The sequence below is a fragment of the Papio anubis genome, chromosome 10, assembly GCF_008728515.1.
Source record: "Papio anubis isolate 15944 chromosome 10, Panubis1.0, whole genome shotgun sequence".
Classification (NCBI taxonomy): Eukaryota; Metazoa; Chordata; class Mammalia; order Primates; family Cercopithecidae; genus Papio; species Papio anubis.
The window spans coordinates 111,091,773-111,104,223 of record NC_044985.1 but is presented as its reverse complement, the minus strand read 5'-3'; the positions used below and the strand labels follow the sequence as shown (position 1 = coordinate 111,104,223).

Here is a 12,451-nt window from a genome sequence, read left to right as displayed (position 1 = left end):
AACTTGTGGTGACATAGGTACAATATGTCTATAATATACCTAAATTAAATGTCTGTCAATTGGGGATTGATTGTCTTAGGTTATAAACCCATACAATGAACTGTGGTGCAAGTGATGATTAGTTCTTGTCTGTTAGTGTGAAAATGTGCCCACTATGTACTAAGTTTTTAAAAACCTGGTGACAAAAAAGGCTGGGCGCAGTGACTCACGCCTGTAATCAGCACTTTGGGAGGCCGAGACAGGTGGATCACGAGGTCAGGAGATCAGGAAGTCAGCAACCCTGAATGGAGGGACTGGCTGAAGCCATGTTTTACATCTTTGCCTATCTCATTGCAGTGAGGCAGAATATTTGTCACTTTTAATTAGTGTTTTTTTTTAAATTAAAGAAGTATTTTAATGATTGCCTGTTTTCCTGTGAAGGGCCTAATCACATCTTTGCTTATTTTTCTATTGAGGTATTTAAGGAGTCTTTACAAATCAATAAGAAAAGCATACAGATTACAGAAATCATGGGTCATATATTTTGATACATGTTTCCCATTTATAATACAAATACTCCTCATTCAAGGAAAACAATTCATAAAATTTCAAATGTAGAGAGCTGGTAAAAAAAAAAAAAAAAGGTTTTTAATATGCAAAATATAGGCTGGGCATGTGGCTCATGACTGTAATCCTGGTACTTTGGGAGGCCTAGGCGGGTGGATCACTTGAGGTCAAGAGTTCGAGACCAGCCTGGCCAACATGGTGAAACCCTATCTCTATTAAAAATTTAAAAAGTTAGCCAGGCATGGTGGCGGGCGCCTATAGTCCCAGCTACTTGGAGGCTGAAGCAGGAGAATGGTGTGAACCCGGGAGGTGGAGCTTGCAGTGAGCTGAGATCGTGCCACTGCACTCCAGCCTTGGGGACAAAGCGAGACTCTGTCTCAAAAAAAAAAAAAAAAAAAAAAACCTGTTGACAAAATAGCATGCTCTTATCTTATTTCTGTTTAAAAATAGATTTATCACTTATCTTGGAAGGGAGTGAGGATTAGATCATTGTTGCGGGAAGTCAGGGACCCCAAACGGAGGGACTGACTGAAGCCATGGCAGGAGAACATAAGTTGCTTAAGTTGTGAAGATTTCATGGACATTTATTAGTTCCCCAAATTAATACTTTTATAATTTCTTACACCTGTCTTTACTGCAGAATCTGAAATCTAAATTGTGAAGATTTCATGGACACTTATCACTTCACCAATCAATACTCTTGTGATTTCCTGTGCCTGACTTTGCTTTAATCTCTTAATCCCATCATGTTTGTAAACTGAGGATGAATGTCGCCTCAGGACCTTGTGATGATTGCTTTAACTGTACAACTTGTTTAAACAATATGAAATCTGGGCACCTTTAAAAAAGAACAGGGTAACAGCAATGTTCAGGGAACAAGGGAGATAACCTTAAAGTCTGGCTGCCTGTGGGCCAGGTGGAACAGAGCCATATTTCTCTTCTTTCAAAAGCAAATAGGAGAAATATTGCTGAATTCTTTTTCTCAGCAAGGAACATCCCTGAGAAAGAGAATGTGTTCCTAACGGGAGGCCTCTGAAATGGCCACTTTGGAAATGTCTATCTTTTATGGTTGTAGATAAGGGATGAAATAAGCCCCGGTCTCCCATAGCACTCCCAGGCTTATTAGGATGAGGAAATTCCCACCTAATAAATTCTAGTCAGACCGATTCTCTGCTCTTGAACCTTGTTTATCAGTGACAATGGGTGCACAGCGGGACATGGAAGTTCATTAGTAATTCTAGTTTCACCCTGACCTTGTGATCTCGCCCTGACCTCCTGCCTTGTGACCTTTTGTTGCCCTTGAAACATGTAATCTCTGTGACCCACACCCTATTCGTACACTCCCTGCCTTTTGAAAATTGCTAATAAAAACTTGCTGGTTTTATGGCTCAGGGGGCATCATGGAACCTGCCAACTTGTGATGTCTCCTCCGGATACCCAGCTTTAAAATTTCTCTCTTTTGTACTCTTTCGCTTTATTTCTCAGACCAGCTGACACTTAGGGAAAATAGAAAAGGACCCACATTGAATATCGAGGGTGGGTTTCTCCTGATAGATCATGGCCATTTTTGTATTCTTCTTCATAACTTCTGTATTGTCTATTCTTTTTACAGTGAACATCTGTTATTCTTACAATCCAAAAAAAAATTATTTCCATTTTGAAAAAAAAGGACCAGTTTCAATGTAAAAAATGTTTATTCTTAGGCAATACAATAAAATAATATTTTAGATATAATTACAGAAATATTAGTACATTAAAATATTATAATCTTGTCAGGATATAACAATATAAAATATTCAATATATTTTAAATATATTTCATTTGGTTATAGAGTAAATATTAAATTAAGTTTAGTAGCAGTAAGTTACATTTGATACATAGAAAATCTTTGTAAGTTAGCCATCAAATTCAAATGTAAGCATTATTTTAATACTTTCATAAATAAGTTACTTAATAATATTTATCTTGCTGAAAGACTTCTGAGAAATCTGTTATTTTAGCACACTGTGAAATTCCAAAGTTGAAGCCCCAATTTTAAAGAAACAGTTTACATTTTATCTGTAATATTAAATCTTCATACTTGTGTAAGCTACTCATAAGCTATCTGGAAAATAATGCATATGAGCTATAACTTAGTCCTGAAGTACTTCTAAGTAAAGTCTTAGAAGTACGACTGAACAGCTGTTCATATGGCTTCATTGAAATTTCAGGTCTTAGCATCACTTGTCTTCCTCAGAAGTTAAATACTGATAAGAGGGCATGAGAAGATGGAGGCCTGAGTGGAGGCCAGTGGTTTGACATTAGCACCAGTCTAGAGCTTTTACTTATGAGTAAAAGTAGATGACCTTAGAGTCATCTGTGAGTTTGAACTTTAAATAGAGACATGGATGGAGCAACTGTAGCCAGCCGTACTGGGTAACTGCCTGTAGAGTTGTTGCTTGGGTATTTGTCTAGAACAGGTTTTCTCAGTATTTAGAGTACATCAGAATCATGTGGTGGGCTTGGTAAAACATAGATATTTCGGGCCCTCCCCCAAGAGTTTCAGATTGTGTAGGTCTGGAGTGGTCCCTAGAATCTGCATCTGTGACAAGTTCCCAGATGATGCTGATGCTGCTCTTCCAGGGACCGCACTTTGAGAACTACTGGCCTACGGTAGGTTTGTAGAGATTAGCTAGCTCCATATGCCGCTATAGTACACTTGGGATAATGGGACATTTTTAAAGCAGAAAAATTTATTTGTTAAGTGAATCTAAATAAGTGAAATGCTTCATATCTTAGTTGAGATGTAAAAATGGCTTGACAGCAAACACATGAGCAGTGAAGGATGTAAACCATGTGAGCCACGGCCATAGTCTATGCTGTCCTCTAGGTCACGTTTTTCACTTACAAAGCAATTGAGATTGAAGCAGTAGCCTGAAGTTAAATATCAGCACCACCAACTCCACCTAGGTAGATGAGGAAGCATCTTCAAAGCTTTGTCTCTTGGTGTCTGGACTCTAAGACTCATCAAATAGTGTTATCATCAAGTATAACACTAGTTTAATGTTTTGTAGATCTTGTTTTTTCTGCTATTATTCAGACCTTATCTTCTCTTGGCTTTTCTAGGAGAAACTGGAAGCCCTGGGTTTCCCTAGCCATAGACCTTATTTTTAACCTTTACTTGGGCCTGCTGAATTATCATAATGAAATATAACAGCAGTAAAAAGGAAGAAAAAACAAGAAGGGAGGGAAGCTACTTGTATATGTGAGATTCTTAACAGAGCAATGAGTTACTTTTTCTGGGATATTAGATAAGAAACAAGTCTCTTTTTTCTCTTAGCATCTCTGTAGGTTAGTAGTGTCTGGGACATGCTTGGTGCTGAATAACATGATTGTTAAGTTGAATTAAGTAACCTTGGGAATGTATCAACACCTTGAAAAGTGGGTTTTAAGACATACAGCAGCCAAATTATACAGTTTGATACATTAAGATTTTTAAACAATGGACTCTTTCAATATGGTTTGTAAGAATATATGACATAGAAAGTGTTGCTTTTTTTTTTTTTTAAACAAAGGAAGAATTAGAGAAGTAACAAAGGAATAAATCTGTAAAACCTAGAGTGATGACATATTCAGAGCAATGAAAAAATAGATTCTGAGTCTGATAAACCAACAAATGCCTTAAGTTCATTCGTGGATTATTGAACTGCTCCTTTACATAAGATATGCACCAACATTTATGGGATGAGGATAAAGTACACATTTCATAAGTAGTATTCTTGTTATTTGTGTGGGTATGCTGGTAAAAGAGAAGTTAAAGTTATATATATTTCATAGTATGTATATAACAATATCCTTTTAAAACTAATTCACTAAGGGGGAAAACTGTATATGCTTTGAATACAAGCAGATTTTAGAGCTACAGTGAAACGAATTTAATAAACAAAAAAATCTTTAAAAACCAACAAAACAAAACCATACAGTATTTCCAACAGTATTATGGTTCCATCAGGGAATCCCCCTTTTGCCCTTAGCAGTGGGCATGTTTGAAAGATTCCTAGAAAATCCATGAACCTCAGTTCAGTTCTGTGTTCCATCAGGCCTTACGGTCCTCAGCAGGTCTGAAAGTCCAGTTCTATACACAATGCTCCAGGATACCACATGCCCCATTCTCTTCCCCTACCCAGGGTCTGAAGTTTCATGAAGGGGTGGTGGGGCAATCAAATGCTGATTTAGCCTCCCTGAGTCTTAAAGACAGGAGGAGGACAAATGTGGGAATCCAGTGGGCCAAATATTTCATAACTTGTAGCATTCAAACTTCATACAATCACCATAGTGACAGTGCCTTGGATGTAAGTGGAATAGACTTTTGGTGTTATTTTGTGAATAGTTGCTGCTTTGCCACAGGGAACTTTGAAACAGCACAGATTGGAGACCCAGATCACAGAACTGACTTGAAAGAACTGCTTTGTTCTGTGGGGAAACAAATTGAAACTTTGTACTGAGTCACCATGGAGCAATATTGTTTGGTTAAAGAAAAATACCTAAATAAAAGCATGCTCTGTCATTACTTTGTTCCTTAGGATGAAAAATAGCAGTTCTGCTGTCTTTTTTAGCTTTAGTGTCTTTTCTTCATGCACACCTGACAGCGACTTATTATTTTTTCTAATTCTCCAGCTTTCACAGTTGATGGAATAGGCTTTCTGAAATAAAAACAAACCAAAAAAAACCCCTCATTGATTTATGCATAAAAGGGAATTTTTGCTGAGTTTGAGTTTTATTAATGAATATTGTCACTATTTTGAAATTTATTACAGGGCCGGGCGTGGTGGCTCATGCCTGTAATCCTAGCACTTTGGGAGGCTGAGGTGGGAGGTTCACTTGAGGTCAGGAGTTTGAGACCAGCCTGGCTAACATGGTGAAACCCCATCTCTACCAAAAACACAAAAATTAGACAGGTGTCATGGCATACGCCTTCTATAATCCCAGCTACTCAGGAGGCTGAGGCAGGAGAATCACTTAAACCTGGAAAGTGGAGGTTCCAGTGAGCCCAGATCGTCAGATTGTGCCACTGCACTCCAGCCTGGGCAACAGAGCAAGACTGTCTCAAAAAAAAAGAAAAAAAAAAGAAAGAAAGAAATTTATTATAGGACTATTTATCTTTATGGAAGAAGTATATTTCTGAAAAGGCATATATGGTGGCATTTTATAATTTTAGTCATATTTCAGCAGCATTAAAGAAACATAAGCCTTGATGAAAACTTACAGATCATCTTTTATGTAATAAAAACTACTCTCACCCTTTAAATAATCCACATTATTCGCAAGTCTTTCAATACAGTAAATTCAGATGAGAGATCATTTAGTGTGATTGCACCAAGTAATTTACTCTAAATTTATATACAAATGTTAAATGTGTTTAGTAATGACAAAACACTGATTTTGTCTTTATTGGCACAGTAGTACAAAATCATGGCCACTCCTTGACCCGAGAACACAGGCAACTTTCAACAGTTCTGCAATTGAGTCATCAGATTCAGCTTGATGGTGAATAGTTACCTGAACATTCTTTCTGGGTTTAATGAAGCCAGCCAGAAACTGTAGGAATTTGAATAGTAGTTGCACGTTCCTCTTCCATGACATTCTAGAAACGGGCTGGCTCGGAATTCTTCCAGGCAGGAGCCGGGGGAGGCCAGTGCTTGCCCGGTGCCCTCAGAACCTGCACTTGTGAACTACCACAATTTAAAAAATCTGAGTAAACACTCTGTCCACTGGGGTTCAAATGTTCAATTCTCTACTTTTTTTTTTTTTGAATGAATGGGCAACTGTGAGTAAAGAAGGGGAAGGAATGATCATCAGTGATGCTACAGATTAGAAATAACCACCTATGTGGCCAGGCGCAGTGACTCATGCCTGGAATCCCAGCTCTCACGCCTGTAATCCCAGCTCACTCTTTGGGAGGCCTAGGCAGGCAGATCACTTCAGGTCAGGAGTTTGAGGCCAGCCTGGCTAACATAGTGAAACTATGTCTGTACTAAAAATACAAAAATTAGCTGGCATGGTGGCGTGTGCCTGTAGTCCAAGCTACTCAGGAGGCTGAGGCAAGAGAATTGCTTGAACCCTGGAGGCAGAGATTGCATTGAGCCAGGAGGTGGAGATTGCAGTGAGCCAAGATTGCGCCACTGCACTCCAGCCTGGGCGACAGAGGGAGATTCTGTCTCAAGAAAAAGAAAAAAGAAAGAACCACCTGTGTGCAGCTATGACAGTCTTCACAGTCACACATGGCCATTCCATAGACTTCTTCACTAGCATTTACATCTGACAGTTTTTTCTTTAAAAGACTGTCTTTCTTTGCTTTTATCTCTGTATGAATATGAAAGGGGCACAGATTTTGGAGCAGACAGACCTGGGTACAGATCCTAGCTTTTCCACTAAATAGTTGTAAGACCTTGGGAAAGTACTTCATTCTTGTTTGTAAAACTGTAGATGATAGAAATTACCTATCAAGAGTTTTCATAAAAATTACAGAGAATGTATATAAAGCAGTTATCTTATAAAAAATAGGCATTCCAGGCTGAGTGCAGTGACTCATGCCTGTAATCCCAGCACTTTGGGAGGCTGAGTTGGGTAGATCACTGGAGGTCAGGAGTTTGAGACCAGCCTGGGCAATATGGTGAAACCCTGTCTCTACTAAAAAAACAAAACAAACAACCCAAAATACAAAAATTAGCTGGGCGTGGTGGCACACACCTCTAATCTCAGCTACTCAGCAGGCCGAGGCAGGAGAATCACTTGAACCTGGGAGGCAGAGGTTGCAGTGAGCCAAAATCACTCCACTGCACTCCAGCCTGGGTGACAGAGTGAGACTCTGTCTCAAAAGATAAAAATAATAAAAAAAGAGGGATTCCATTATCAATCAATGGCAGCTACTATTCACCTAAATTTCATAAGAGAATTTGTAGGTAATCTCCTTCTGAGAAGTCTTTTTTTTAATACTCCATTATTTACCAGAAGTAAAGAAAAAAAAGTGTATTTATAGATTTTCAAGGAAATGTCTATGGCATGTTGCACCAACTGACATCAGGCAGCATTGACCCTGGGAACCACATTTTACCCAGCATAATGTAACATTCTACGGGTACTTTACTATAAAACTCCTGTTCCTTTTCTCCTCACCATGATGAATGAAAATCCTTTCCAGAGAGAAACCCAGCCGTGAGGACATGGAGGAATGTCAGTGGTTTGGCTGTGAACGGCTATGGCGATCGCAGGAGCTTCACAAACAGTGCATCTGTAACATGAAACAAAGACTATGGCAGCATTGCCACTTTCTGCACTGTGATGTGCTGCCTTACATTCCATTACAAGGGAAGTGATTCACTTGGTCCCATTGTAAAACTAGGGGATTGGATTTTTACCTGCTTATATAAGGCTCAAGGGCCCTGCCAGTAATGGGAGCCATGTTCATTGGCATCAGAGCTGGTGTTGACAGCCAGTATGAATAATCATTTCGAGATGCGAAATTACATACATCATTGACATTGCAGAATAAGAATGGCATTGTGGTAAATCGCTGCAGGCAGCTGCCCAGAGTTCCTAATGAAACATCAGACTGAGTATCACTTTCAGTAAGTTAAAGTTATTTTCGGCATCGCTAGAGAGAAGCTAATTAAAACGTAACCTGTAGCAAAAGCTGGACAAAGACAACACAAGAGTTATCTGCAAAGTGTAGTATTGAGAAGTTTTCATACTGATAGAAATCAAAGATCCAATAGGCAAACAAATCTTCTTTCTGCCACCTTTAATACTTCCTGTGGCTCTTTCTTTTTTTTTTTTTTTTTCTTTTTTTGAGACGGAGTCTCTCTCTGTCGCCCAGGCTGGAGTGCAGTGGCCGGATCTCAGCTCACTGCAAGCTCCGCCTCCCGGGTTTACGCCATTCTCCTGCCTCAGCCTCCTGAGTAGCTGGGACTACAGGCGCCCGCCACCTCACCCGGCTAGATTTTTTGTAATTTTTTAGTAGAGACAGGGTTTCTACTGAACCAGGATGGTCTCGAACCCCTGACCTCGTGATCTGCCGGTCTCGGCCTCCCAAAGTGCTGGGATTACAGGCTTGAGCCACCGCGCCCGCCCCCCTGTGGCTCTTTCTAATCGATCTAGAACATGGGGGCTAGCATAGGTCAGCTGGGATAGTGTTTTTGCTTCAAAGTATTCCCACTTATTCATATGTACGTAATAGCTAATAACCAGATAAAGGTTTAGAAAAGCTATTATTTGTGAGATTAAAAAGCAAACGGGTGGGCTGGGCATGGTGGCTCACACCTGTAATCCCAGCACTTTGGGAGGCTGAGGAGGGAGGATTACTTGAGCTCAAGAGTTTAAGACAAACCTTGAAAACATAGCCAGACCTCGTCTCTACTGAAAATCAAAAAAATTAGCTGGATATAGTGGCATATGCCTGTAGTCCCAGCCATTCAGGAGTCTGAGGTGGGAGAATTGCTTGTGCCTGGGATGTTGAGGCTGCAGGGAGCCGTGTTGCACCACTGCACTCCAGCCTGGGTGATAAAAGTGAGACCCTGTCTAAAAAAAAAAAAAAAGAAAGAAAAAGAAAAAGAAAAAACACCAAAAAGATAAATGCAGACAGGTGGTTTAGGGGGTTTTAGGGGCAAATTGTTTGCACTGAATGGGAGGAGCTAGGCTGGCATTCCTGAGCTAGGCTCCTTCCAGCATTTTACATTCCAGAATGAAAATTAGGTCAGTGTTGTTTTATTTGCTCTCTTAAAAAGTGCCAGAAGATACTCAAGGTTGTTTACACTTAACTTCAGAGGGAAGCATCCTAGGCTATAAAGATTTACAATCTGCATGTGGAACAACACAACTGGCAGATGGGACTGGGACATTACCGAGGTCTTGTCCGTGGGCTTGTTCATTCCCTTGTACAAAGAGAAAAGAAAACCCACTGTAGAGTGGCGCGGTCCCCTCTGGACATGAAGGGATTGCTGTGGTTTGACTGTGTCGGGTGAAGACAAAGCCTCTTGTTGTCCAGGTTGCAGGTGATCCACTGTCTCCACGTTTTCCTTTCAAACCTGGCAATCCATCTGATCCAGGTGGTCCTTCAAAAAACACATTCTAAATGTTGCAACACACACAAAATCTTAAACTCGTTTTTTCAAAGTACTAATTTAAATATATGTTGAGTCCCATATATTGAAAGAAATCCTGGAGAAGTGTGGCTTATAAAAATGGCCAAACAGTATTATTAAATGTTAAACAGTTTATCACACAGTGCCTCTTCTTATCAATCTTTGTGTGAAAATCTGATGAGTTTTTTGAGATCAGGTCTTTATCTTTGAATTCCTCTGTGAGGCCTGGCACAGTGGCCTGCCTGCATCTGGTAAGGTCTTATGTATGTTTTTTATGAATACATGAATGAATCCTCCTACAATGTGGTGGGGGAAAAATCCAATATCTACAACTTAAAGTCTATTCAAGTAGATCATAATAAATTACTTATGGTTTTGATAAATTCACAAATTATTGCAACATTGTCTACAATAAACAATTGCAGAAAACACTGAAAGCTCTTTTTAAAGGTTCAAACTTCAAGAAAGTTTTGATCAATTTGTTAGGAAAGTAAGAAGAGAAGGCTTTTTTTTGTTTTTTTTACACTGTAATAAGGGTTAATTTATTTTATTTATATGAGTTAAAAACAAAGTAAATGGTTTCTGTACATTTTTCTCCCTGTGGAGAAAGACTTTCTATACTTTGGAATACGGAGTTGGACAAGGCTAATCCACACTTGTCATGTTCTAGATAAGGACCCGTGAGCTGTCCTCTCTTCCATTCCTCTTGAACTTCCTTCTCCTTTCTTTCATTGAACAGCTATTATTTATGGTATTGGCATTGGTTTCCACCTCCGCACCCCCATCCATTTGTGCAGCCACTGTACCCTGACTCCCTCCCCAACCAGACTTGGGCCATGGTTCTTTAGGGTCCTAAGGAAGCACAGAGAAAACAGAGACGGTTAGACTTTGGGCCTACATCATCACAGGAATTAGTTTTGTTGTCCACAAACATCCATGCCCCTGGGAGTCAGGCATTGTCACAGTTTAGTCCTGACTCAGAAGTCAGGACTTCCCACAGAAATTTGTAAAAGCCCCAATATTATATATTTTTTCAATTTTCTCTGAATTCTGCCCACTCTTGTCTCCTCCAGGGACCTTGAGTGGTTTTTTGAAATTAAAAATAGGCCACATCCAAATTCTCCAGTCTGATGTCTTACTTGAAAAATCCAGGTTGCCATGGTTTTAATATATTGGGGAGACACATTTTTCTGTTTTCCTAACCCCTGCCCTCATTCAGAGGGGGTATAATTGACCCCAAACAAAAGATGCCTCCTGATCTCTACACAGGAATTGGAAAGTGATTAGCTGAGCAGGGCAGGAACTGGAAGTGAGCTTTTATACAGATGTGTGATATCCAAGGCATTTCCGTATCTCCAAGAAGGGGGCCAGGGCTGTCAGTTTATGCCAGTGCAGTTTGACTCTTAGATCCCTTTGTCATTCTTAGATCCCTTTGTCATCCTCCAATGCTATGGAGATAGCATTCAGTTCAATGCTATGGAGATAGCATTGAACTGTCTACTTGCTAATTAATTCTCAACAAAATTTGTATTGCAGTGCCCTTGCTCTTGCTGTTGCCCCATTCTTAGGGCATTGAAGCCTTGGTCATTAAAATTTTTAAATTAATAGAATTATTAATAAGAGTGTTTTATCACTTCAAAAACTACACATTAAGGAAAGTTGAATGATTAATAGTACTCCACTGTGCACCCATGGCAATACTAAATCATATGTAGTTATGCAATTAGTATTATAATATTAACATCATATTTGAATTTTTAAAAATTTAAGTCTACAGTCTTTACCATTTTAATATAGTAGATCTGAGCATCATATATGTCAGTAAATTCAGAAATCACATTTAGAATTTTTCTTGCTTTAACAAAGTCAGCAATCCTAAAAATAGAAGATTTGAACATCAAGGTAGTTTCCAGAAGAGTGCTTTGAAACGTTTGCAGAAGGTAGATGTTGATCCAGGTGTCAAACTGACACATACAGCATATGTTCAGCATAAAACACTATATGTAAGAGGCCCCTTTTCATGACACACATGAATTGTTGAATTCTATTCAAGAATGGCTTTTTTTTTTGAGACGGAGTCTCTCTCACTCTGTCACCCAGGTTGGACTGCAGTGGTGTGATCTTGGCTCACTGCAACCTCCACCTCCCAGGTTCAAGTGATTCTCCTGCCTCAGCCTCCCAAGTAGCTGGGATTACAGGCACCCGCCACCATGAAGAATGGCATTTTTAAAAGATGGCTTTCTTAAAAAAGGATACTAAGTTGCTCTTCTACGCATACCAAGGTAATATTTTTCTAGCTACGTACTTATGTACCACTCCTATAGATAATAATTATTAACTAATTACTCCTATAAGTTATTAAAAACAGGTATTGGCCTTTTTGAAAGAAGAACACCCATAGGACTTAAATTAGTTCTATTTGTCCTCAGGCTAAACTGTGCATCAGTTTGGAGCCCATCTGACCAGCTAAGAGGTCGGAAAAATAGTGTGTTCCAATAATTCTTGATTCTCATCTTCCAAATTAACATTTGATCCTTGGCCTTTGGTCTGATCTGAATAACATAAACTCAAAGGCCTAGATAACTCATATAGTCACCCACTCAAACAAGACCTCTTTATGTCTAAATAACACTTCTTCAGTGAGGAAACAAGCTGGGTGCTTACCTGGCTCTCCTTTAGAACCTTTGTTGCCTTTTTCTCCAGCTGGTCCAGGAGTTCCTGGTTTTCCATCCTTGCCTGGCTTACCTCTTGGCCCACAGGGTCCTAGGCAAAAACCAACATTACAT

General features: G+C 39.5%; 1 protein-coding gene across 6 annotated transcripts in view; it reads right to left on the bottom strand.

Annotated features, from left to right (window-relative positions):
• Positions 1-3,997: 3,997 nt before the first annotated feature.
• COL4A3 (collagen type IV alpha 3 chain) overlaps positions 3,998-12,451 on the bottom strand; it is a 147,392-nt gene continuing 138,938 nt past the window's right edge. For 2 of the 6 annotated variants that reach the window (XM_003908024.5, XM_031651899.1), the window contains 6 exons: positions 12,330-12,428; positions 9,426-9,635; positions 7,944-8,121; positions 7,702-7,816; positions 6,085-6,257; positions 3,998-5,228 (listed from right to left, as the gene is read on the bottom strand). In XM_003908024.5, coding sequence (XP_003908073.3) covers positions 5,144-5,228; positions 6,085-6,257; positions 7,702-7,816; positions 7,944-8,121; positions 9,426-9,635; positions 12,330-12,428 — 860 coding nt within the window. In that variant the 3' untranslated portion in view covers positions 3,998-5,143. Of the gene's footprint in view, positions 5,229-6,084; positions 6,258-7,701; positions 7,817-7,943; positions 8,122-9,425; positions 9,636-11,449; positions 11,541-12,328; positions 12,429-12,451 lie in introns of those variants that run through there. The other 4 variants (XM_031651897.1, XM_031651898.1, XR_004176727.1 and 1 more) reach the window with 4 other exon arrangements.